General features: G+C 37.3%; 1 protein-coding gene across 6 annotated transcripts in view; it reads left to right on the top strand.

Moving 5' to 3' along the window:
* LOC135217103 (uncharacterized) overlaps positions 1-21969 on the top strand; it is a 316159-nt gene extending 294190 nt beyond the window's left edge. For all 6 annotated transcript variants that reach the window (XM_064252796.1, XM_064252795.1, XM_064252794.1 and 3 more), the window contains 2 exons: positions 15861-17180; positions 17848-21969. In XM_064252796.1, the coding sequence (XP_064108866.1) occupies positions 16710-17180; positions 17848-18591 (1215 nt within the window). In that variant the 5' untranslated portion in view covers positions 15861-16709 and the 3' untranslated portion in view covers positions 18592-21969. The remainder of the gene's footprint in view (positions 1-15860; positions 17181-17847) is intronic.
* Positions 21970-27042: the final 5073 nt, after the last annotated feature.

Genomic DNA, 27042 nt, shown 5'->3' with positions numbered 1-27042 from the left:
AAGGAATTTGGTCTGACAGAAATAGAAAGGAATTTAATTAGACAAAAATAACAGGGAATTTGATAAGACCGATACAGAAAGGAATTTTGTTAGATAGTAATACAAAAGGAATTTAATTAGAAATAGAGAGGAATTTGGTTAAACAGAGATAGAAAGGAATTTGCTTAGACAGAAAGAGAAATAGAAAGGAATTTGGGTAGACAGAAATAGAAATAGGAAGGAATTTAGTTAAACAAAAATAGAAAGGGATTTGGTTAGACAGAAACAGAAATAGAAAGGAATTTGGGTAGACAGAAATAGAAAGGAATTTGAGTAAATAGGAATTGAAAGGAATTTGGGTAGACAGAAATAGAAAGGAATTCGGATACGCAGAAATAGAAATAGAATGGAACTTAGTTAAACAGAAATAGAAAGGAATTTGGGTAGACAGAAATAGATAGGAATTTAGATAGACAGAAATAGAAATAGAAAGGAAGTTGGGTAGACAGAAATAGAAATAGAAAGGGAATTTGGGTAGACAGAAATAGAAATAGTGAGGAGTTTGGTTAGGCTTAGAAAGGAAGATGAAGCACATGAGAGTCTGTCAGTGATGCATTGGATGTGCAAGTGAAGTGACTTGAGTGTTAATGAAGTGGATGAACTTGGGTGATTAATTTTTATTTTTGTGGGGGGTGGGACGGTATGGTATTTAACCCACTGTACGTATACTTTGCTTCTACTCCCAGCATTTACTTGGTGGAAATGCCTTAACCTCAGAGTTAGGTCATTATACTTTCCGTCTTTTTACCGTACCTCCATTCATATTATTTCATCTCACTGTCCACCCTCCTAGGCTTTCTTCCTGTTACACCCTTCAGACCTTAATGTCAGTTTTCCCTCAGCGTAAAATGACCTCATAGGTCCCAGCGCTTGGCCTTTGGCCTAAGTTCTGTATTCTTTCTATCTATTACACATTTTCGACCCAAGTTAACTTGGATGTAGATTACTTGGCAGTAATTTCCATTACATTGAACAACCAAGCTATTGTGTGTAGTAAAGCAAGACATATAGTATATATATTTACCCTAAAGACAAATTCCACAAGCATGTTTTGATATCTTCATGAAAAACAAAAATGTCTGAGGCAACATTGTATTTGAGAAGTTCGTACTCGAGTTCTCACAACAGGATTCCTCTAATACGCTTCAAGGTCGTGTGTTCTTCATCGGTACCCAGTATCCTTCCGTAGGCGGAGGGCCATTGGATAAGGCTCAGATTCCCAAGACTCTTTGAAATGTCTAGTGGATACGACTGGACCTCTCTCTCTCTCTCTCTCTCTCTCTCTTCTCTCTCTCTCTCTCTCTCCTGTCGGCATTACTTAGGGTTCTTTGCAGCGTGCCTTCGGCCCCTAGCTGCAACCCCCTTCATTTCTTTTACTGTACCTCCTTTCATAATCTCTTTCTTCCATCTTACTGTCCACCCTCTCCTAATAATTGATTCATATAATGCAACTGCGAAGTTTTCATCTTGTTACACCCTTCAAACCTTTTAATGTCAGTTTCCGTTTCAGCGCTTAATGACATCACAGGTCCCAGTGCTTGGCCTTTGGCCTAAATTCTATATTCAATTCAATCGTAGTCATTCAAAGATCGGTTTAAAAAGAGAATTGCATCTTAATTATCTAAAAAAAGAAAAGGAGTTATCTCAAGTATTGTACAATTTCTTGTTGATCATCGACAGACTAGTTTATGATATAGATGCTGAAGAATATGCCGATTAAAACAAGAAAATTAATTGAAAAATTAATAAAATGAAATCCTGAATGATCTATGAAAGGAGTTAAATCCAGCTTGTTAAATTTCCTATCAGTAATCTACAGAGAAGCTCACTGATGAAGATATTCAAAAATAGGATGGTGATAAAACCCAGTCTTCCTTCCGTGCTTTGCAGTGCCACTAAAAATGTTAGGATTTAAAGCCCGGCGGAGTCGAGAGTGAATAAGATTGAGTAACAAGACTGCCACTCAATGTAGTCTCCTTTCTGCGTGTTTCATTACATAACCTTAGCGCAGCCCAACAACGAAAGGGCGGAACGGAAGATTGCTAAATTAGACGACTCGCAGGACTTACGCTTAAGGATAGGCAGACGGATCTGAGTCAGCCTCTGTGATTCATTGCGCCTTTTAAGAACCACAAGAAGAAAAAGAAAAAGATTTTTTTTAAATGTAGATTCCAAACCGCGTCTCTATCCTTAATAGCCACCACTTGCCACACTTAATCTATAGAAACCGATTTCTTTCTATCTTCTACCAACGGTCTTTAGTATTCTCTACCTGCTTCTGTTTTCCCTGAGTCTTAAAGTGCTCTCTCTTTTTTTATGCAAAGGTTCACTGAATTTATTGAAGCCTATTTCTTTCTATTTACTACCAGTCTTTAAAATTCTCCACCAGCTTCTGACTTACCAAAGTCCTAAGTCCTAAAATCGCTCGTTTTTTTTTCTTCTTTTTTTCAAAGCTTTAGGACGAATTTTATCATTAGAGTACCAAACCCCCTGCCCTGGGAAATGAATAAAGGTACATCCAAGGCTTGGCCCCCTTCCCCAAGGAAAAGTTACCTTCCTCCCATGAAATTTTAAAATGGTCCCTCGCGAGATTTCTTTTTTTGATAAAATAGTTTTTGTGTAGTCAAAACACGATTTTGCTTTGACGGATCGTCAGTGATTGAAGGGAGTTGAAGAGAGGGACATCTTGCCACTGTTTTGATTGTGCTTACACTAAGTATATTATATATATATATATATATTCTATATATATATATATATATATATATATATACATACAAATACATTTATATTATATATAAATTATATTTATTTGAATATAATATATACGTATATACGTATATATATATTTATATAATATACATATACATGCAGAGCTTCCAAACCTTGTAATAGTGGTGAAATGCAAAATTCTCACGAGGATTCGTCATGGTGTTTTCTCCCGTTACCGGAATTCCTTATCTCCGCTTATCTTGCAGCCAAACGTCATCAGGGTGACATTTCGGAGTTCACTGGTCGTATCTTTGAGAGATGATGGTGTTGTGCCTGCATTTTGAGCCTGTATGTATACGGGGATATGTATAGTATGTATATAGGCATCCACAGACTTTTGTTATTTATACATACAGGTATGTGTATGCCATTCACTTAGTCTCACCTGTTGTACCTGTATTTTGAGTCTATACGTATACAGGTATTTTAAATAAAAACTTTTGTTAAACTTATACATACAGGTATATGTATGCCATCTACTCTGACCTGATGTCTGTATTTTGAATTATACATATATAGAAATGATACAGGGCTATGTATAGTATGTATACATTAATCCACAGGCGTGGATTAATTATATACATACAAGTATATGCATTCCCTTCACTTAGTCCCACTTGATGTACATGTAATTTGAGTTTATACATATCTACAGATGTATTTATACAGGCATTCACAGGCTTATGATTATATGTATACATAGAGGTGTATGTATCCCATTCACTCAGTCCCACCTGATGTCCCTGCATTTTGTCTTATACATAAACATGTATATGTAAAGTATATATACAGTTATCCACATTCTTATGTCAAACTTACACATTCAATTACTTATCTTTCCTTCTCTTACTTTCACCTAGGTCTAAAGAATCCCTATGTTTTGAACCTATACATATAAAGGTGCATATATAGTATGTATACAGGCATCCAAAGGCATGTGTTAAACGGATACATAAAGGTATATGAATTCCCTTTGCTTAGTAGTACCTATTTTCTTCTTCCAAATCGGTAACTGAGGTTTTGAACCCCGGAATTCATCTATGACGCCGCATGGAATTTCGCAAAAGTCACACCTACGTCGATGATGATGATTCTGATGATGATGAACGAAGACTCTAACCGGATGGGCGTCTGCTGTGGGATGTCCTCCTTTGTCCTTCGTTCCGTCCTTGCGTATCCTAGAATCAGGGCTTCCTGACACGCTTGTTTATGGTTTGTCATTCTTTTTCGTGTGAAATGACAAGTTAGGAAGGGCAGAGCATTGCCCTGATCGATATGTGACGCCGGTTTTAGTAGCCGTTATCAGTCACTCAATCCCTAATCGATCCCTGTGAGATGGGCAATAGTGCCCTTATAGTAGATACTATATCGGTGTGAGAAGGGCTGTGCCCTGATCTAGTAGCTGTGTGGCAGGTAATACCCTTGCCCATAACAGCAAACGCCCTTAATAATCAGTTTATTAAAAGTTTCTCTGTTATAGTTTTTGAATATTTTCCCAATGGATTTAAAATTAGTCTAAAATAGGTTGCTTTTGTTTTTTTTTTGGGGGGGGGAGGGGGGGGGGGGGAAGGCTTTTGGAATGGTGTTAAAATGTAGGCCAATTCTCAAGCTTTTGTTCTGAAAATGTCATATAGCTTATCACCATTATCGCGGCAGTGTGTCTTGATATGTATGAATAGGCCTATTGCCATGATTGTGGTAAGTACTACAGCATTAAATGTTTAATTTAACTAAACATAAACACACTATAGGTAATGGCCCTTTAGGTTTTACTTACTTTTAGGATTGTTAAATGTGTCTTCAGTATCCAAGGTTTTTTTTTTTTTCTCAAGTATTTGGTAAGAAATCAGCTGTTTCTGAAGCCAAAATCTGGTGCGTCGATTCACAAGCTACAAGAAATCAACTGTTTTCGAACCCCAAGTGGGAAGCATCAATTCCCAAACTCTTCTACCGAACAAATTAGACATTTCTCATGTTATGTTTGCGAGATACATTTGCTCATAATTCCAAAAACGTTTATGTCAGCACACTTCCGGTGGCATTGCTCATATGGTTTTGCAAAAGTATTGCGTTTTGAATCCGTCTCAAGTCCTGAATTGTGCCGAATGTTAAACAAGCAAGATTGACGTCACTCGTCGTCTGGAAGCAAAAGATTGTTATTAATACTTTGCAACACATCCAAGATTGTAAACAGGAAATGTTCTGTGAATCATATCGGCACCTTGATTAAAAACTCGGCCGCTATTGCTTTGTTTGTGATGAAGAGAGAGAGAGAGAGAGCCCTTCCCACCTAAGCTGTGAATCGTAAACTTGGCGGTTAGTCGACTGGTGTGGGTCTCAGCTAGTATTGAGAAGTGTATGGGACAAGTAGCCTCATCCCATAAGGAATTTTCAGAGAATTCAGGGAAAAGGTGAATGGTAGGAACAAAAGTGCCACTATAAAAAGAAAAAAGAAGAAGCAAGTATTCTAGACTGTACCGGAATGGCACGGGTGACAATATGCTTCCGGTGTCGTAAGTCTCCTTTGACGTTAAAAAAAGAAGAAGAAAACAGACCCTAAGTTTACTAACTTTTAACTAATGGATCTTATATTAGCAGTATTAATATATATATATATATATATATATATATATATATATATATATATGTGTGTGTGTGTGTGTGTGTGTGTGTGTGTGTGTGTGTATATATATATATATATATATATATATATATATATATATATATATATATATATATATATATATATATATATATATATATATATATTTGTGCATGGGACTTAGTCATGAAAGTTCTCTGATCGTTAAAATCATAACTCGTCGCCCGGAGAAGGAAAATACCTTAATTGGGATAGTCATTCAAGGTATAGATAAGGATTAGTGTATAAAACATGCAGACCTGAATTTGATGACATATATGGATGTATGTATGTATACATGCATATGCATACTGCGCGGAGAAATCTTCCAAGATTCAGCAACCATTGATGTTTATTGCCTGGAATTATCCACTGTTGAAAGAATAGAAAAAGTATGTGTTTGTGTTTGTATATAAAGAATCTAGTTTTGAATGAATCGGGAATTTTTCTTCGAAACCATTTTTTTTTTTCACAGAACATTGCAGAATATGTAATTGCCTATTTCAAAATAATGAGTTTCCACTTCTTATTCCTCTTCGTTACGATTACCCTCGGTAATGACGTAAGTCTTCCTGTCTGGGAAACGCGTGCTGTATAAATCCTTTACGTCATAACATAGTACCTGTGATAATTGTATGATGTCATTATGAAATCATTATGTTTGTACGGGGTTTGTCTTGAGTTTTCTGTCAAGAAACGGAGAGCTTTCGTTGTTTTTTTATACTCTAAATGCACTTTTATTTATTTATTTTTTTTTTATTCTAAATGCACTTTATTTACCTGTTCATGAATATTTAATTAATCGAAATATAGGGACCTTCCTTTTGAAAGCATTATTTTTCATGTTCCTTATACATTTACGGTAACATTCGCATTTTGTAACCTATATTGTATAATATTCTTGAAATATAAAAGCATAGTATTACATCAGAAAAAAACGTGTTATGCAACTTCGAGTGTATTAAAAATATACACGTACGAAACTATGCTTTGTACATAGATATTTTGAATACACTCTTATTATTTAGAAGATAAACCCTATTCCTATGGTACAAGCCCACAGGGACCATTGACTTGAAATTCAAGCTTCCAAAGAAGTAAGAGAAGGTGATGGGAAATTCAGAAAAAAAGAAGTAAATTAACAAGTTAATAAATAGGAAGTCATTTATTAAAGAAATTTTATAACAAGTATATCATTGTGAGTCCTACCCCACATATTACTCCTTTTTATCTAACACATCAGATTATTTTAAAACCAACAGAAACAAACAGAAAAATCATTAAGGCATAGAATGGCGAGAGATGGTCTTAAAGGGTCTTCGTAGATCACAAGTACCTGTTTGACCTCCTGGAGGAGGGGAGGTCAAGCATGAATGATGCACGGCCTCAAGAGTGCCATCTTCTCTCTCTCTCTCTCTCTCTCTCTCTCTCTCTCTCTCTCTCTCCTCTCTCTCTCTCTCTCTCTCTCTCTCTCTCTCTCTTAATTTTCTTGCATTCTGTAAACTCAGACTCTCTTGATTTGCAACATTCATAAGGCTCTCTCTCTCTCTCTCTCTCTCTCTCTCTCTCTCTCTCTCTCTCTCTCTCTCTCTCTCTCTCTCAATTTCCCGTATAAAGGCTGCCGGTAGAACCTTTGAAGTTAGGTTCTCTCTCTCTCTCTCTCTCTCTCTCTCTCTCTCTCTCTCTCTCTCTCTCTCTCTCTCTCTCTCTCTCAAGTTCCCGAATAAAGGCTGCCGGTAGAACCTTTGAAGTTAGGTTCTCTCTCTCTCTCTCTCTCTCTCTCTCTCTCTCTCTCTCTCTCTCTCTCTCTCTCGATTGTGTTAATGCAAACGTTGAACTCTCATACAGCAAGATATTGGCTTTTGGTAGCAGTTTAGGAGCAGCTGATTGTGGGCGCACATTCGTCATAGGATTCATGCGAAGGGGGTCCAAGAATGAATGAAATCATCGTGTCGATTTGTCTTCCCTTATTTAGTGGGCTGAAAGCACCTGTTAATTCAGAAGTGCTGCTCTTAGACACCTGCCATTAATTTCGTTTGGACCTGGTCTTCTTTATTTCTTTAGGTATATTCTACATAGTCTATAATATATATATATGTATGTATGTATGTGTCTATCTACCAATCTACCTATCTTATTACGCTTCAGTAAGGTATAATTTGTCAATGATAGAATCTTTCTCATATGTGCTTTTGTGTGCGTAAGCCGTATCAACGTTAGTTAATGAATGTTATCACCTTGAGTTAAAAGTTACTGTTATCCGAAAATTTCTTTCAACACAGTATATAACTTTTATAACATAAAATTATTTTTCTAATGAAATTTCCTGCTTTCATATCTCATTGCGATATCTGTGTTCTTCCTGATCTTCCTTGTTTATTTATCAAGTTCTCTTTCGCAAGAGATTTATGTTGCGTACGTTTTTCTTGACATTTCTTATTTATTAAGTTCACTAAAATACTTATTGTTACGATTGTTTTTTTCACAGTCTTGTTTTCTTAGTTTACGTTCACATCACTTTAAAAAACTTGTAAGAAGCATATATATATATATATATATATATATATATATATATATATATATATGAATAATTATCACTTCACCGTAATTCATATAAATCATTCGAGCTACAAATGTCTTTTAATATCTGATTCGCTCTACCTCGGAATTGATATATTTTCATTTATGTTCCGAAGGGGAATTTTTAGTTGAAAATTTTTAGCCAATTCGAACGTTTGACGAACGTAGCCACATTATGAATAATTATCACTTCACCGTGATTCATATAAATCATTCGAGCTACAAATGTCTTTTAATATCTAATTCGCTCTATCTCGGAATTGATATATTTTCATATATGTATATATATAAGTAATTCCACTTTTTTTTCTTATCTTTAATGACGCCTTACTTACTGTCCCATGAGAATTTGTCTCCACGTGTCAAGTATTACTGGCTCCAGTTATGCTCCCTTCTCGTCAAATCCATCATAGTAAAGGAATTTGACATATGATTGTTTTGTTTCGATTAAATGGCGATGACTGCCCTGTGGGAATTTTTCACATTCCTCTTATTGTTTCTATTATTGGGAAGACAACGAGAAGGAATGAGTAGGCAGTCTAATAATTAGTCCAGTCAGTTAGTCAGTCCCGTCAGTAAATCCAGCCAGTCAGTCATTCCAGTCACTCAGGCGAGCCGATCAGTCAGTCTCGTCCAGTCAGTCAATGCCACCGTTACCTCAGGAGAATAACAAAAAGCAAAAAAGGAACACGTTATATTAATAGCATTTGGGAGTACCTCGGTAGAGTGTATGGTCGCGTGTGTGCCTGGAATGAGAGAGAGAGAGAGAGAGAGAGAGAGAGAGAGAGATAAAAGCTTTGTCTTTGGGACTGCTTCTCCAGGAGAAGAATACGAAAACAAAAACTGAAAATGGATTTTTGGAAGGCAAGAGAATTTGATGAAAGAGGAATTAGAAAGCTTAAGGATTTGCAGTTAAATGTACAGAAAAAATGAGCGTGTCAGGAGAGAGAGAGAGAGAGAGAGAGAGAGAGAGAGAGAGAGAGAGAGAGATATTCATGAAAGGATAGTTGATTATTCTGTCATTCATAATGCTCGCTCTTACCAAGTAACAAAGATAAGAAATAAAGCCTAACCACCATCTGCAGAATACCAATATATGAAGGTCAACAAAGAAAGTAAACGAAATTGGTCATATCTTCAATATACATGAGAATGACATTAATGGTAAGAAAAAGGAAATGGCTGACAATGTGTAGGAGTAACATTTGTTTTTGTAAGCATCCATTTCGTCAGAGATTTTAGTAAAACAAACACAAAATCTTGAGTAATGACATTCACCTAAAATGTTTTTTTGTCTGTCTTGCGCATTCAGGCTATTGTCATGCTGATTGCACTCCCAGTATTACCTGAGAGCATTTTAAATAAATATTCTCTCTTCTGATTCGTAAGGTGTCTCTTGTGGTCATCCTAACCAATTTGATTTTGATACCTGTTTTTACTAGAAGTGTCCTTTCCTTTCTCGATCATATTTTCATGTTTTGTGTGTTTAATGCGCTTTGATAAATTGCAATAATTATCAACTTGTTCTAATGACTCAGAGAAATGGTTTATCTAATCACTTTTACAAGTATGTAATATGACGTTAGTTGTTACCATGTTTTCTGGGAAGGATGGCCAGTTTTCATATATTTACTCACTAAGAAGGCTCTCTCTCTCTCTCTCTCTCTCTCTCTCTCTCTCTCTCTTCTCTCTCTCTCTCTCTCTCTCAGTTTCATGTGAGATAGTTAACTAAAATTCTCGTAATCGATCTCACTTAGCGCGCAAAACGCCCTCAGTTAGAAAATGTTTAACCTGAGTCGTATATTTTGTTTACTTTTGTGTGAATACTGCTTTGTTTACTCTGAAAGATACGCTTGACTTTTTCCATTTGTTGTTTCTAAGAATCAAAGAAAAAGAATCAAGGAACAGAAACTGGTTTAATCCCGTTGGAAGGACTATTCAAGATGTGTCCATCACAGCGCTATCTTTGATTCTGAGATGAAACACCGTGCAACAACTGAATACTACCTCTACTGATCTGTTGGCTGTCCTGCCTCAGTGTGACTCATTGCCGCTTGTGCTAGGCCGCTATGATTTGTTGCAGTCTTATTAATCATTCCCTTACACGATAAGTAAGGACGTTTGCCCAATACTGGAATGAGCTAATATACCCTGGTGGCAGATTCTGGAATCATTCTTTTATATGAAATCATTCTTTTATATGAAATGCGTCAAGCGATTGTTGACAAAACAGAGTATATTAATACTGACGTCATGGGTGCGTCTCAGATTTAATAATGAAGGCGATGTGGTGAATTTAGAATTTTCCTTACTATTGAATTCATTTATATTTCTCCCGTGTTATATTATGTTGAAATTCGCCAGTGACGTAATTGGTACATGTTTTGTATGTTTATGTTTTGTATCAAGGTAACATGGAAATCTTCTTGTTGCCAGTTATTACTGGTCTTCTTCCTTGAGATATAAATGAATTTTTATATTTATGATAAAACATAAGAAAATTTGTCATGCTGCTAGTGTTGCGTGTGTATACGTACACACTTCTACCTCCTCCTGACTTTTCATCTACCATAACTCTACCCTCACTCTACATATTTCTACCAGTGGATTTTCCTTTCTAATTGTCCCTACATTATTTTACAGACTTCTGTTGTATTCCTAACACTAGCAGCCTGTTTCATCTTAACCCCTAGATCATTACATTCAATTGATTAATGTAATGGGCAGTAAAGTGAATTTGTAACTTGAGACATAAGTTTTGGTGAGACTTCAAAGAAGTGTGATATCATATTATCATCTCAGGGGTATGAATCCATACCTCTCCAAAGGATGATTGCTATCATCTTAGTAGTATGAATCTTATCATCTCTTATAAAAGAATCGTATCACCTTAGGATGAATGCTATCACCTGAGAAGTAGGAACACTTACTTGTGTAAGATGAATGCTATCACCTTTTCAGGATTATAAACACGATCACCTCTGGAGTTTGAATCCAGTCACCTTCAGGGGTGAATACTATCACATCAGGAGTATGAATGGCATCATCTCAGGAGGACAAACTTCATTAGAATACGCAATACCACCTATTGTCCCCTACCCCCTCACCCCCCTAACTCAGTCTATCCAGAAATTGAAAGAACCGACACCCCCCCCCTTCCCCCACCCCCTGCCTCACTCACACACTCCTAGCCCACTGTTCTTGTGACCATCACGTGAAGAGTTTAATAAAAAAGAGATGAGATCTGGATGCATTTGGAATTTGTCAATATTTCAAGATTAAAAATGGTCTGGCAATAAAAATGTTATTTAGTCTCCGTTCTGGAAACTAGAAGCGTTTTTTCATAATTTGAAACTAATTCTATGTATATATATATATATATATATATATATATATATATATATATATATATATATATATATATATATATATATATACGTAAAGGTATAAGCCACGAAGGAAAAATATCACGTTCCAAACTTTCGTGATTCAGTTATTTTTATACATGCATACATATATATATATATGTGTGTGTGTGTGTGTGTGTGTGTAAATATATATATATATATATATATATATATATTATATATATATATATATATATATATATATATATATATAATGTCAATATCGTCCACAGGAGAAAAGAGCATATATATAAAGAGACGAACAAATCTATGATACGAAATCCTTTATAATAAGAGTATCATTCTCCTTATAGATCCAGCTACTAGCCGATAGCTCTTCCAGTGAGGTTACGCATGTGGAAGTTCTTCTCAACCTCACTTTCATTTTCGGTGTGGGCGAGATTTGGCCCCCTAGAGGCGGCGGAAGCCAGTTTGTTCGGTCGCTTGGAATTCGCGTCGCTTGTATTTACTCTTGTTTAAAACCTTTTACTTCTTTCTTAGTAAAAGGATAGACCGAATATTAACTTCGGTGATAAAAAGAGGAGGTTTTGGCCGACTTTTCCATTTTGTTTATTGATTTTGTTATGTCATGAAGATTGTAAGCTCACTCGTTGGTTTTTAAATGAAAGAGGAAAAAAAAAAAAGACTAAAGATTAGGAGTTATAATCTTTCTTTCCCCACTCTCCCACCCCTATATATATATATATGTATGTAATGTATATATGTATGTATGTATGTGTGTGTGTGTGTATAGTATATATATATAGATGTGTATATATAAAAGACTACCCCCTTTCCGTAGGGATGTTAGTACCGTCGGTGCACCTCAGGCGGTGCACTGTAAGCATAACATAAGGTTCTTTGCAGCGTCCTATCGGCCTCTAGTTGCAACCCTTTTCATCCCTTTTACTGAACTTTCATTCGTATTCTCTTTCTTCCATCTTACTTTTCACCCTCTCGCAACAATTGTTTCCTAGTGCAACTGCGAGATTGTTCTCCTTTTACGCCTTACAAACCCTTGCAATGGCAATTTCAGTTTCAGCGCTTGGCATTTGGCCCAAATGCTGTATCATATGCTATTCTATTCTAATTCTGTTTTAACTTATTCAGAAGATAATGAGATAATGTTATCGGTGGACGTCTCCTTGGCGTTTCTTTTTTTGTGATAAACAGGATGTTTACGGTGCCAAATTTAAACCTTTTGGCGAATGCGTCGTCGTGAACTTACTTAAAGGCACTTTTTTTTTTTTTTTTTTGTAAGGGTGTAATTTTAGTTATACTCATGCCATTTCTATGCCGAAAGAGGGTGTGTGTCGTGCAGTTAGATATAAGTTGGTAAAGCTATCGTGTTTCTTCTTATTACCTTCTCAAAAAAATGCTTTTTGTAAAATTACAAATCTTTCAAATGTTTTTTGTGTTTAAGGGGTCTTCATGCAAACATTATTTGGGATACTAATTCTCTCTCTCTCTCTCTCTCTCTCTCTCTCTCTCTCTCTCTCTCTCTCTCTCTCTCTCTCTCTCTCTCTCCGGTTGAATTCAATGCTTAAGCTATTGTTTAGTTTGATATAAATCTGCGGACAAGTTTGTAGAGACAGAGAATAAGAACTTCGTCAATTAATACAGTGACTGCTGTCTTAAAGTGACCACCGTGAGAGAGAGAGAGAGAGAGAGAGAGAGAACATGCTTCTGGTAAGAGCTGAAACCTCTGTTATCTTGAAATGCCCGATAACTGCACTTATTTTAGAGAGAAATGAGCTGTAACTTCATAGGCCTACTTTCACTCATATCTTGATAAGGCTAATACCTACGCTGGAGATGGAAACAGAGACATATTAAAGTAATAAGATATAAAATTTAACTTGTATATGACTAACTGCGTACTTCTTGGCCCTTTTAAAAAGATGCGTTTGTTTTGGGAACTGAAATAAAACAAACTCGTTGAATGTCTAGGTACATTTACATTGTGACACCTTAAAAAAAATACACCCGTTTTTAAAAGATGCATTGCTGGGGAGAGCCATAAAAATTCCTTGAAACTCTAGGTATGTTTACGTAGTATCTTGTGACACCTTTTTCAAAAGATTGTTTTGTTTGGAACTATAAAAATGCCTTAGAAGTCAAGGCATATTTACGTACAGCGTCGTGTAACAAAAAAAATTGCGTTTGTTTGGGAACAACAAAAACGCCTTGAAAGTCTGGGTACATTTACTTGAAGCGTTTTGTGACACCATTTTGAAAAGGTGCATTTGTTTGGGAATTGGAAAAAACGCCTTGAAAGTCAAGGTACATTTACTTACAGTGCCTTGTGACAACATTTTGATAAGATGCATTTGCGTGGGAACTGGAAAGACGCCTTGGAAGTCTAGGTACATTTACGTATATACATTGTCTTGTGACATTTCTAAAGGATGCAATTTTGGGGGAACTATGAAAGCGCCTTGAGAAATCTAGATACATTTACGTAGATTGCCTTGTGACATTCACCTCTTCGGAACAGGTCTAGAGGTCTCACAGAGAGCAAGCAAACAAAGAGAGACTTCACTCAAACAGTCCTTTTCTTGTTTTGGAATGAAGTGATGCGTAAGGCGTAGTTATCGACTGACGTCACCCTCCAGAATCGCCTCTGCTGCACCCCTTTTTTTTATTTTTTTTTTTTTTACGTTCAACTTTTTCGCAGGTTTCATATATATATATATATATATATATATATATATATATATATACATATATATATATATATATATATATATATATATATATATATATGTATGTATGTAGTGTTAGCTGTTTATATAAGGATTCTAGAGTACTGGTCTATATATATATATATATATATATATATATATATATATATATATATATATATATATATATATATATATAGGGTGAACCAAAGTTAGGTGGACAATTGGTGGATAGTTGTTGTGTTAGGGTTATAGTTTAAAGATGGTGTGTGTGTGGTGTGTGTGTATATATATATATATATATATATATATATATATATATACACATACACCTCTGGCAGTACAAACCAGAAGGTGTAGGGGATGACAGCACAAACATAAGTTACTTTATTCCTTCAGCGACGTTTCGAGAAGTGTCTTATCATCCAGAACAGCATATAACAAATTTTTTTATTTTTTGTTGACATGCAAAACACATTAAAAACACATTAAGAAAAAGCAAAACAAAGCAAGGTACTACATTGAAATACAAATTACTCTACAAAAATGCATTATTAAAATTAAGAGTAGTTGAGACAAGGTGTCGTTTCAACTACTCTTAAATTTAATTACTTTTTTGTAGAGTAATTTGTATTTCAATGTAGTACCTTGCTTTGCATTGCTTTATTCAATGTGTTTTGCATGACAAAAAATAGTTTGTTATGCTATATTGTATATTAGTTTTTTATCTTTCATTTTAGCCTGGATGATAAGACACTTCTCGAAACGTCGCCGAAGGAATATTGTAACTTAAGTTTAATACTCTCTATCTCTAGCCCTACGCCATTTGGTTTATATATATACTAATATTATATATATGTATATACATATATATATTATATTATATTATATTTTCAGTGCCTTTGTAGTGTATTATTTTATACAATGAAATTTAATTGTAAATGTAACAACTGCTTCACATTGTGTGTGTGTGTGTGTGTGTGTGTGTGTGTGTGTATATATTACATAGATAGATAGACAGACAGATAGATATATGTAAATATATATTTAGATATATATGCGTGTAGTATGTATGAGGATTTGTCACTTACACACACGTGACTTATTCTCACAAATGTTAGCCACAAATTCAATCGAAGCAGAAATAGCTGTACTTGGAGAAGAACTTATGTCCAAAGGGAATCGAAATATAAATATATATATAGCATATACACACTTCCTTGCTTCCCAGAATTGCAAGTCGCCTATTTTTCGCTCTAATTATTAGATAGTGTCAGCGCTGGCCAAAATTTCATTCACGCTACGCTTTCTCAATTGACCTCAGTAAGAGAGAGAGAGAGAGAGAGAGAGATAGAGAGAGAGAGAGAGAGAGAGAGAGAGAGAGAGATAGAGAGGAGAGAGAAGAGAAATGTGACTCATCCTTGCTGAAGTTTCTTCCTTTCTCTCCAGCGATAAATTTTCTCCTCCCAGGCAAATTGCTAACATTCCTTTCCTACGCTGTGAGATACAAAGTCGATCTCTGGACTAGTTTTTTTTATGCGTTTATTGTTTTTTTTAGGTGAGAACTTAAAGAAAGTAAACTCCTTTTGACTTGTCATTTTTCTTGTTTTTTTCTTTTTAAATCTAAGGCGCTGGGTAGATAAGTAGCCCTCTTTTATACCAATATGAGATGCGGGTTCACGTCTACTCACCTGCTATGTTTATGCTGTGACTCACATCATCATCTCTCTCTTTCAGCGAGCTGCCATTGGCCAAGAGCATCCGTGACGTCGCACTGCAACCCACGCCATAGGCTCGAAGAATCCATGACATCACCCTCGCCGCTGTGATTGGCGGGATCGTTAACGGTGACATCACTGGGCTGGAAGAAAGGCAGAGAGCTGATTGGTCGAGGCGGGCCATGACATCATCACCTGTACTGGCTGTGTGGGACTTTTCGCTTTCATATAGCGAGGTGCATGTCAATGGCGAGGACAGTTGAGAGGATGCAGTGAGCGAGACTGATGCGATAACCGCTGATCGTTGGATCGTGTTACCGTTGCTGTATCTCTTGCGAAGGAAAAGGAAGTGTTAATATGCAAAACACAATCGAAACTAAGAAGTGGTTTTAGAGGTCTCAAAGGAAGATTATTTTTTGAAGTGTTAATATTGAGTTTGCAGTTTACCTGTAGCCGTTATGCGTGAAAAGGTGTTGATGAATTTGATATAATAAAAGGAAGGATTAATCCGCCGCTGACGCCGAAATCTGGAATCTGGTAACAACATTACAGGCCGTGCTGGAAGCGAGTGACCGAAAAGATATTCATTCCCCTGGAAGCCTGTAGAACCAGTTGATGCGAAGCGTGTGCAGGGTTGCAGGTTGTGTTTGATATAAGCTCAGAGAAGAAGGAGTTCCTGGGTTTAGGGTTTTAAGAGTTTCAAGGGTTATTTCTCTTGGTCTTTTGGGTCTGAAAATACAAGAGGAAGACCCACCTGAAGAAGCCTGAAATGAAGATGTTTTGAGCAACCCATCGCAAGAACCTCCTCCTTTCAGACTCGCATCCGGATGACTCAGTGACACCTCTTCAAAAAAACTGCGTTCTTAGGATGTGTCAAGGAAGCCCCGACTGTTCAGGTCATTGTGGGGACAGTGTGAGACCTTCTCCTGCAGAAGGCAGCGGCGAAAACATCACCAACAACAATAACAATAACAACACCACCAGCAACAGCAGTCACACCAGCAACAGCATCATTCATCACCACCACCACCAGGAAGGCACCCACACCATCGCCAAAGTGGCTCCAGCCGCCCCAATCCGCGCTGGAAGCATGACCAGCGCCCACGCCCACAACCTTAACAACAGAAACAGCATGACGCTGGGCGCCGTCAGAGGGTGTTCCACCCTCAACGAGGTGGGCGTGGCGAGACACTTGCCACACTACGCCTCCACGCCCCACCTCTTCGTCTTTCAGGCTGCGGAGGACGAGGACGAGGTGGACAATATTCCTCCCAAGGAGCCCAAGGAGCCGATCTATTCCTCGGCCATCGACATCAGGAAAGTCGTCGCCGCCCACGAGGTAACTACGGACGAGGGTGTGAGTGAGGGTGTTGAGACGGTGGACACAGGTATACTGGCTCCCGTTACACAATCTCTCACTCACACACACACACACACACACAGATAGAGAGAGAGAGATTCGTGGATATGTAGGCAAATATAGATAGATAGATTCATTGATAGATATCCAAATTTATCAGAGGGCGAATGAAGCACCGGGTGTCAAACTCGACCAATTTCAATTATATATATATATAGTGTATATATATATATAATATATATATATATATATATATATAATGTGAGTTTGACATATTTAGGTAATCTTGTAGGAAAATCAATTCATATATATATATATAATATATATATATATATATATAATATATATTATATATAATACATATCTATATATATATATCATATATATATATATATAATATATAATATATATAATGTGAGGTTGACATTTTTAGTATCTAGTAGAAAATCAATTCTTACAATCTTGTTGAAGATATAAAAGAGGTTCTCCCTCTGTTACACTAGTGGATCTTAAATATTGAAATATCAGTTGAGTATTAACTTGTTAAAAAGCGTGGGGTGACATGCATAGAAAAATCTGTGTCGATATTATGAATGTTAATGTCGTTCATCAGGAATCTATAATTGACTCCCAATCTCCCCGACAGGTGGAAGCGCTCCGACGCATCAATGAGAAGTACGACTCCCTGAAGGCGCTGACGGACCGCCGAGACGACCTGGACGACCCCCTCAGTGTGACCGACGACGACGTCGCCCGGATCGAGACGTCCTTCCGGGGCCACAAGACCCAACTGTGGGTCTGTCGCACCCTGGCCAACTTGTACAGCGAGGGGGGCGCGGGGGCGTCTCACGGGACGTGGGAGCTGAAGTACACGGGCGTCCCTCTCCTCCTGCTCGACCAGGGAGACACCAAGTCTCGCGACAAGCGCCTCATGCAGATCATCCTGGCCGAGAAGGGCACTGGCTTCGCTCTCTGGAGGGACGTCGTGGATAACCTGACGTCGTACCGCGCCCAGGAGCCGCAGTTCCACACCCTCTACCTGTCGTCCGACCACCGGCGTCGCATGGGCCTCTCCTTCAACGACGGCCGCGCCGCCTGCGAGTTCTACAGCCACATCGAGCGCCTGACGGCGGACCCGGCTAACATTTCCCTCTCGGGTCCCGGGAAGAAGAAGAACAAGCCCAAGGAGAAACCCGTGAAGTACAAGGCTCCCAAGAAGACGGACATCTCGTCCCCTTGCAACTTCCAGCACGTGACGACCGTCGACGCCTGCGACAAGCAGAGGTTCTTCTCCCTTCAGGCATTCTCCAAGAAGAAGGGCGACTCCATCATCACCGAGATTATCTCGGAGGTGGAGAGGCCCATAGAACCTCCTATGGCCAAGGTTTAAGTCGAAGACCGCCAGAGGGATGACAAGTAGGTAGAAGGGAAGGTGAAAACGACGAGTGTCAAAAATGTGTGAATGACAGACGGAATGCGAAGTGTCATTGGTGCTATTCAGTTGGTGCGGGAAAGCGCACGAACTCTCCTTTCTCTGTAGCTATGGGGATATAACGTTTGATGATGGTTTCTTCTGGCGATAAAATGAGACGTAACTCAACGCAAAGTGTTATCAAGTGCTGCGTAAGTCTCATAAGACAGTCTGTTGATACTTGAAACAAGTGCCAATACACAGGGATAAACCTTGCGGCTAGAAAGTGCGCAGTTATTCGATGAAGGAATCTGTACCTCTTCTATCGTTTGTTTAGAGGCGTGCGCTACTAAGTGCCAGTGCTGGACACTTTAAAGTGTTGATTAATAGTAAGAAAAAAAAGGTACTGTGCAATGCAGACAGATACATTGAGAAAATAGACTGATAATATTAATGAGGGATTTGCCTCAGTGCTAGTATTGTTTATGGATAAATTCTTTTCATAATGGAGATTTTTACAATACGTGAAAAGCTGACACACTGACTTGACGTGATACTATAATAAATAATGAATGAGAAATAATGAAAAATGAAAGTGCATTCATAAGATCATTATTTTTTTTCATTTAGGATTCGGTGTTCTGCAGTTGTGCCATTTTGCCCCTGTTAAGGAGTTGGCCCTTTAAAAGTTTAAAAAATACTAAAAAAAAATGTATAAATGGCATAGTCATTTAGAAGCTGCTGTGGATGATTGTCAGTTTTGTAATATAATTGTTTTTCACAAGACGCTTACTGGTTGGTAATATATATAATGATTTTATGTTCTGTCTCCCAAGTACATAATGATTTATTTTATTTTATTTTTACCCGCCAGCAATTTGCTGGCTTGTCTTTTCATTACAGAGTCTAGTTGTATAAACTTCTGTGTTGTAGTCAAGTAGTTAACGATGTTATTGTGATATGAGGAATATATTTTTTGCCTTTAGCCAGCAGTCTCCTACTACATTTTTTGTATGAATTATGTAATATATATATATATATATATATATATATATATATATATATATATATATATATATATATATATAAACCTGGCTCGTATGTAACTATCCATTGAGATACAAGGTTTGTTGCTACGTTCAGGGCTAAGTCCAATTCTCCCTAATCCCTTTTTTTTCTTGCCTTCTTCGGGTCTGGGCAGGAACCGGGGAATTATGCTTCCCTTCTAGCCTCGCCTGACCGTATTAAGAAAATATTTCAAGGGTTCCTCTTTGACATTTATGGCATTAATTTCATATGAGTATATTTTTATTTTTGGTCTTGTGTTCGTATACTTCACTTACTTCATTATTTCCTTGTGTTGGGTATGGTTACTGCAGTTCTCTCTCTTTTTGAATTCAATTTGAAAAATCGAATGTTGGTCTGGTAGATGTTTGTATTTAATGGAAATTGCCTGCTCGGTTTTCTAATGAGCAAATTTCTCCGTTGATGTATTTTAGAAAATTCATTGTATTTCTGACTTTATAAAAGTTCAGCGTTGTCTTTCAGTCGATTTCTGGTTAGGCCAGGACTGAAATAGTACTTTTACCATTTGATATACCTACATGTAAAAACTCTTTCACAAAAAAACATTCCTTTCCTCCTTAGAGCTTCTTTTCAGAAAGATTCGTGTTTATCCTTCGAATACTTTTGCGCCATTCAAACAGATTCCATTTTGTAACATCAGCAGCTTGTGTCATGGATGGCAGAGTTGTGTAAAGGATGTTGTGTAAAAGAATTTTGCCGGTAATCCCAAGGATGACCTCAGCAGTACAAAGGATGTTTTTATCACTGTACTGCAGGTCCTTTAAATATCTCACTATCTCGCAAGACCTTTTGAAGATAATAAGTCCTTTGCGTTGTAAAGTTCACCATCCTCAATTTGTCTTAAAAATTTTTTTTTTGCGTCTCATAACCTCTACTGTACAACTTTGATATTGAAACTTGAAAAAGAAAAAAATTGCGTTCGAGAAACCGTGTTTGCATGCATCGTCTCGGTAAAGCGTCGGCTTCAAGGAATGCCCGTTCTGAAATCTACCTTTGTACGTTTTGTATTTTTGTGAACATTTTTACGGTCTCGGTTTTGTATGATATTGAAATCGAAATTCTTAGTGATACAGTGGTAGACTGTTAATGTCTTAGAGGTAAAGATCGGTGTTTATGAAGCAAAAATAGACAAACATTTTGGAGCCGAGGCCCGTTCCAGAGTCATTCAAGCAGGTAAACGAATGAAGCGGGTATGAGAGGTGCGGCTCAGCGATGGTTGGCTTCTTGCCAAGATTACGAGAGGAGAGGGTAACAAAACACAAGCTTGGTTCTCTAGGTTCGCCGTCACGAGTTTATCGTTTTTATTTCATTTTCCTTTCTCTGATCACTTTATTTACTTCCATAAAGGCCAATGTTTAGTTTTTTTACTTTTTTATTGTTTACGCCGCAAGGAGGATTTGATTCGCAATTTCAAAGGCTTGCGTCCGAAAGCCACTCCTTTGATTTCGGGGAAAATTACCTGTTGTTCCTTTTAGTTCAACATGTAGCGATCGAAAGTCCCGCCCCACGTGTGCTTCTGTATTTAATTCCTTCAGATATAATAACTAAAGTAAGCGAGCCTCGCTTAAAACCATCTTTATAGCTTCAGGATATTGTAAGATATCGGGTCCGCTGAGAATACGTATTTATAGCAAATTACGTCAGTAGGAAACTTTCCACGAGCAAGTTTTTGTTAGAATCAGTTTTGTTGTATACGTATTTCACACTGATTCTTGTGACATGACTACTTAAAGAATGTATAATCTGTATGTAGATGTCACAATAAAAACGGTGTTATTGCTTTCATCTAATGAAATTAAAACATGAACTGAAGTACGATATCACATAAAAGAATTAACACAAAATCTTTCTGAATGGAAGCTTCGCGTCCACAGGTATTGTCTTTGGGTCCATTACACATCTTCGTACCTGATCTCTGAAAACTATCTTACTCGTCTCCTGTGTGAAATTTAAATATTTTCTATTTTCTTTCGACATTCCCAATTATACCCCTGATAGCAGCTGAGTGAAGGTTGAAGTTCAACAGAACGTAATATAATCTAATCATATAAATAACATGTAAATATATAGTATATCTCTCCATTTCGTATTTATCCATGTCATTAATTTAAACCCATTTTGAAAGTGTTCGAGTGTATCAGCTCTGCAGCTTTTTACACTTTATGTTGAAACCATTGAATGTGTCAAGAGGAGGAGCCATATGTTCGTCTCAGTTGATTCATGCAGCTTTTCATGAAGGTGTACAGTGTAAATAAACATTATATGGATTACGTTGAGTGGTTTCATTTTTCTCCGTCCTGTCATCTTGGGCCGTTGTCTGCAATTAAGTTGAGTAGTTCTAGTAGACGAACTTTTAGATTTAATAGTTTTAGCAGGCAGACTATTATAATTTGAGTAGTTTTAGTAGATAACTATTGTAAACTTAATAGTGTTACAGAAAAGTTATAGTAAATGAATGGTTGTAAATTGAATAGTTTTAGTTGACGAACTATTGTAAATTGGAAAGTTGTAGAGAATCGTTTTCGTAGACAAACTATTGTCAATTGAATAAATGTATTAGATAAAATATCGTAAACTGAATAATTCTCATAGTAGACGAACTATTGTAAATTGAATAGTTCTAGTATACGAACTATTATAAACGGAGTTGTTTTAGTAATTTAACTATTTTAGATTTAATAGTTTTAGTAGACGGGCAATTTTAAATTGAATGGTTTTAGTAGACGATATTGTCAGTTGAAGTTTTAGTAAACAAATTGAATGGTTCTAATAGAAAAACTATTACAATTTGAATAGTTTTAGTAGACGAAGTATTGTCAAGTTGAATCATTTTGGTAGACAAACTATTTGTAAACTGAATAGTTCTAGTAGACGGACAATTTTAAGTTTAATAGTTTTAGTAGACGGACTATTATGGGGCTGCGTTATAACAGATCTGATTACTGTTGCATGTACAGGCTTAGCACGGGCTACACTGCAGTGTATGTCGTTCAAGAAAGATATAACAATTTTAACTAGCGAAAATAGATGTAGGTAGATTCCTTTCAATATAAAAAAGGAACATGACTCGTCATATTCGTAATTTAACATTTTTAATGCCTTTGACTTCTTGTCTGTTGACATAACCTAGTATTGTTTCCAGTTTCGAAATGCCTTACTTGCTGGAAATTACTGAGCAACGCACCTTGAAACAATATAGAATTTAATGCATAGGAGTGTAATCATAGTCACGACGTTAGAGGGAAATAAAAGAATGGGAACTAAGTAGAAATGGAAGCAGCAGGATGATGACGCCTCAGTGGCGTGGTTGGTATGGTGTTGGCGTCCCACCTCGGTGGTCGCGAGTTCGATTCTCGGCCATTCCATTGAGGAGTGAGAGATGTGTATTTCTGGTGATAGAAGTTCACACTAGACGTAGTTCGGAAGTCACGTAAAGCCGTTGGTCCCGTTGCTGAATAACCACTGATCCATGCAACATAGAAGCACCATACAAACAAAAGGATGATGATGACCAGTAGGAAGGACCGGAAACTGAAGAAAAAAGGAAGGAAATAGGTGACCTAGAATTGACAAGTAGGTATTCAGGCAGAATCAACACAGGGAAAAGGTGGTGCAGAAACTTTTAGAATGGTGATGGCATGTGCTTATGATGAAACCAATATCTTAACGGAGTATCTTGTTAAATGCAGTGTACTGTGTATAACTTGATGACAGCGACCAGTAAACTTTGTCAGTCTGAATTTTTCTAAGGTTTCTTTCTGCCCAGCAAGTAAATGAAAATCATTTTAGAAATTATTAACATACCCTTATAAACATCTACCACGTGACTGAAGCTACCAGAAATTTTTTTTAAACGATTGAACTGCATTCTTCCGGCTGATAGTCTGCTTTGGGCCTGATGAACAAATGTTCATGAAAAGGTAAAATATTTTGAATGATTTTTCATTCAAATGATATGATTTCATCTTTTGATTGAAACTTTACTATGGCTATTATTTTATAATAATATGCCTATAATTTTATTATAATAATATGGGTCACCGAATATCCTTCGGGATGTGAACCATTCCTCTCTTTTTCCATTTATGACTGTAATGCTGCTGGAGCTTGAAAGACTGGCATTTTTTAATCGAGTAACAAACTTCAGATTCCAAGCATGAAGGTTTTTGAAACTACAACCCTGAAATGTATGGTACAAGATCCTATTAACTGTTTCCATTGGCCTAACAGAGTGGAAAATATTACGATTCGGAGGAGAAAGTTAACGAAGATTGTCCCACTACGGTTTTTCATGAATCCTCACGCTCATATCAAGTCTTGAGTGAAGAAAGATATGTTAAAAATTAAGACCAGAACATGATCATTGAAGGTAAACTAAGCGCCTGAAAATCTATGTACGAATGGGTCAAAATAAGAAAATCGAAATTAGGGTTGCCACTGTATATGACAGCAAATTACCTGATACTGCATCTACGTATATTTGCTGCAGAAGAGACAAAGCATTAATCCAAATTTTATGCGTGGTCGGTATGGTGTTGGTGTATCACCTCGGTGGCCGCGAGTTCGATTTTCGGCCATTCCATTGAGGTGTGAGAGATGTGTATTTCTGGTGATAGACGTTCACTCTCGACGTGGTTCGGAAGTCACGTAAAGCCGTTGGTCCCATTGCTGAATAACCGCTGGTTCCATGCAAATAAACACATTTTATGCCTTGCAAATCTAAAGACAAAAATTTCCATTTGCGTCAGACATTATGTAAGAGCTTCCCAATCACAAGGAATTCAATGCTGTTAATAAACAAGGCACGAAAATGGCTTTGTTGCCTTTGCGCCATACCAGTCCATTGTTGGTTTGTTTGTTTGTATTGGTGTTTTTACGTTGCATGAAACCAGTGGTTATTCAGCAACGGGAACCAACGGCTTTACGTGACTTCCGAACCACGTCGAGAGTGAACTTCTATCACCGGAAATACACCTCTCACACTCCTCAGCGGAATGGCCGAGAATCGAACCCGAGGTTGGACGCTAATACCATACCAACCATGCCGCTGAGGCGCTAGTCCATTGTTGGGAAAACAGATAAGGATTCAAGATCTGCTGCATCATGGGCCATGGTAGCGATTCAATGGTTCCTAGATTTGTCATGAAGCAACTAATATGGTGGGAGAGACTGACGTCCCTCTATCTTGTGTAGCATCTAATTTGAAATATAACAGTATCGGAGATAATGTCCAGCCATGATAACAGGCTAGCATACAAAGGTGTTTTCAACAAAATGACGCATTGGGCATACTTAACCCACAGATTAATTTTGGACTGAGACAGGCACCTAATTATGCGTGCAGCAATGGAGCACATTCCTGGTAGACTGCTTTTATTACTGAAATTTTTTCCTTTTAAACTTACTTTTCCAACCATTTCTTGCTTCTAGTTTTGTGAAAAAAAAAAAAACTATTGAGATGGCTTTGTCTGTCTGTCTGTCCGTCCTCACTTTTTCTGTCCACCCTCAGATCTTAAAAACTAATGAGGCTAGAGGACTGCAAAGTGGCATGTTAATCAACTGCACTCCAATCATCAAGCATTCCCAAATTGCAGCCCTGCAGCCTCAGTAGTTTTTATTTTATTCAAGTTTAGTCATGGATTGTGCTTCTGGCACTGTTAGAGGTGCCAGCGGCCGATGCTTCTTCATTTGACTGCATCTGAGGAGCAACTGTAATGCCCAATTGTGGCTAAGAGTTTCATATAGCTATATATGCTGTGCAGAAAACTCAGTTGAGCCAAAGAAACTTTGGCACATGTTTTACCTGTTTCATTATAGCTTAAGGTCTTTGTAGTGCCCTTTCGGCCTAACTCCAATCCCTTTCATTCCCTTTACTATACCTCCATTCATATTCTCTTTCTTTTATCTACTTTCCATCCTCTCCTAACAATTGTTTCATAGTGCAACTTTGAGATTTCCCTCCTGTTACACCTTTAGAACCTTTTTAATCTTATTTTACGTTTAATCGCTGAATGACCTCATAGGTCCCAGTGCTTGGTCTTTGTGCTAAATGTTATATTTCTTTTCACTGTAGCACCGAGTGACCTTCTCGGCTCTGCTAGTACTTGGGTTTTGACCCTAAATTCCATCCATTCACAATATTTTAAACAATGATCTGATTATGACAGATATCTCCAGTTCTGCCACGAAGACTCATCTGAGGTCGTTGTCTCCGTCTCTCCAGAGGTGTGCATTTGGAACCTCAAAAGTTCAAGCTCGAGCAATGCATTGCTACCCTAGAACAATACACCTTGTATTTAAATAAGCTATCTATATTTTTAATTATTTATTCATGAACGTGATTAATTTCTATTTTTTGTTTTCTAATAATTGATTTTTTTCTGTATTTTCCATTCCTCTCTGCTAATTCTTTATAGTGGGCACCATATTCTTTGGAAGCTTGAATTTTCAGCCAGTGGGCCCATGTGGGGTTGTTCAATATGAATAGAGCTCATCTTCTGAATAATAATTATAATAATAAAGTAAACCTGTCAGGACAGTCTCTGTTGGGTCTATGATGGGTGTCTCCAACTAGGATCTGGTGTGGTCTATCTCCTCGAGATTCTCAGTGATTGGGACTGGTATTTCTGCCGAGGGTCTGAATGAGCTGTCCCTTTGACTCTGGCTTCTCAGGTTGTGTCCTTTGACTGAAGATGGTAGTGTTCTTGTGGTTGGCTGTTGTCCGCTTACTTTGCATGGAACATAACTAAATGGTAAGCTGCGGTCATTCTTGTTAATTATGAATTTCACAGAGACTTTCATGCAATGAATACAGAGATGTTCTGACAGAGTGTGACAATTATTTCCAAGTTAAATTATATGTAAATTGGGATCTTGGTCTGTACAATATAAGTTGCAGAAAACGCTATGTATTCTTACATATTAATTTAGAATTCAATGATTTTAAAACTTTGGTAGCTGAGTGTTGACTTACAAATGGCTGCTTTGCATACTGTTAGCCAACCAGTGCAGCTGGATTATCTTTATGCTTTTAGTACTCAACATTAACAAGAATAGTTCATTTAACTTTTGCGGTCTAACAAGTTCAGGCAGTCACCGATTTACAGTGGGGGTTATGTTCCTGATGGCTCACTGTAAGCCAAAAATTGCCATAAATGGGAACATCATAATTATAATGGGAATAAATAGTGCTTATGGTGCCGTAAGAGCTGTAAAACTGGGTTACAGCACCATAAACCAGGTAAAACTGATTACAGTGGCAAAAAATCTGGTTACCAGCGCTCTAAGCCAAGCACCATAAAGTTGGAATGCTGTAAACTGAGACAGCCATAACCTGGGGACTGC

The sequence above is a fragment of the Macrobrachium nipponense genome, chromosome 7 (genome assembly GCF_015104395.2).
Source record: "Macrobrachium nipponense isolate FS-2020 chromosome 7, ASM1510439v2, whole genome shotgun sequence".
Classification (NCBI taxonomy): Eukaryota; Metazoa; Arthropoda; class Malacostraca; order Decapoda; family Palaemonidae; genus Macrobrachium; species Macrobrachium nipponense.
This window is presented reverse-complemented; position numbering and strand designations above follow the sequence as displayed.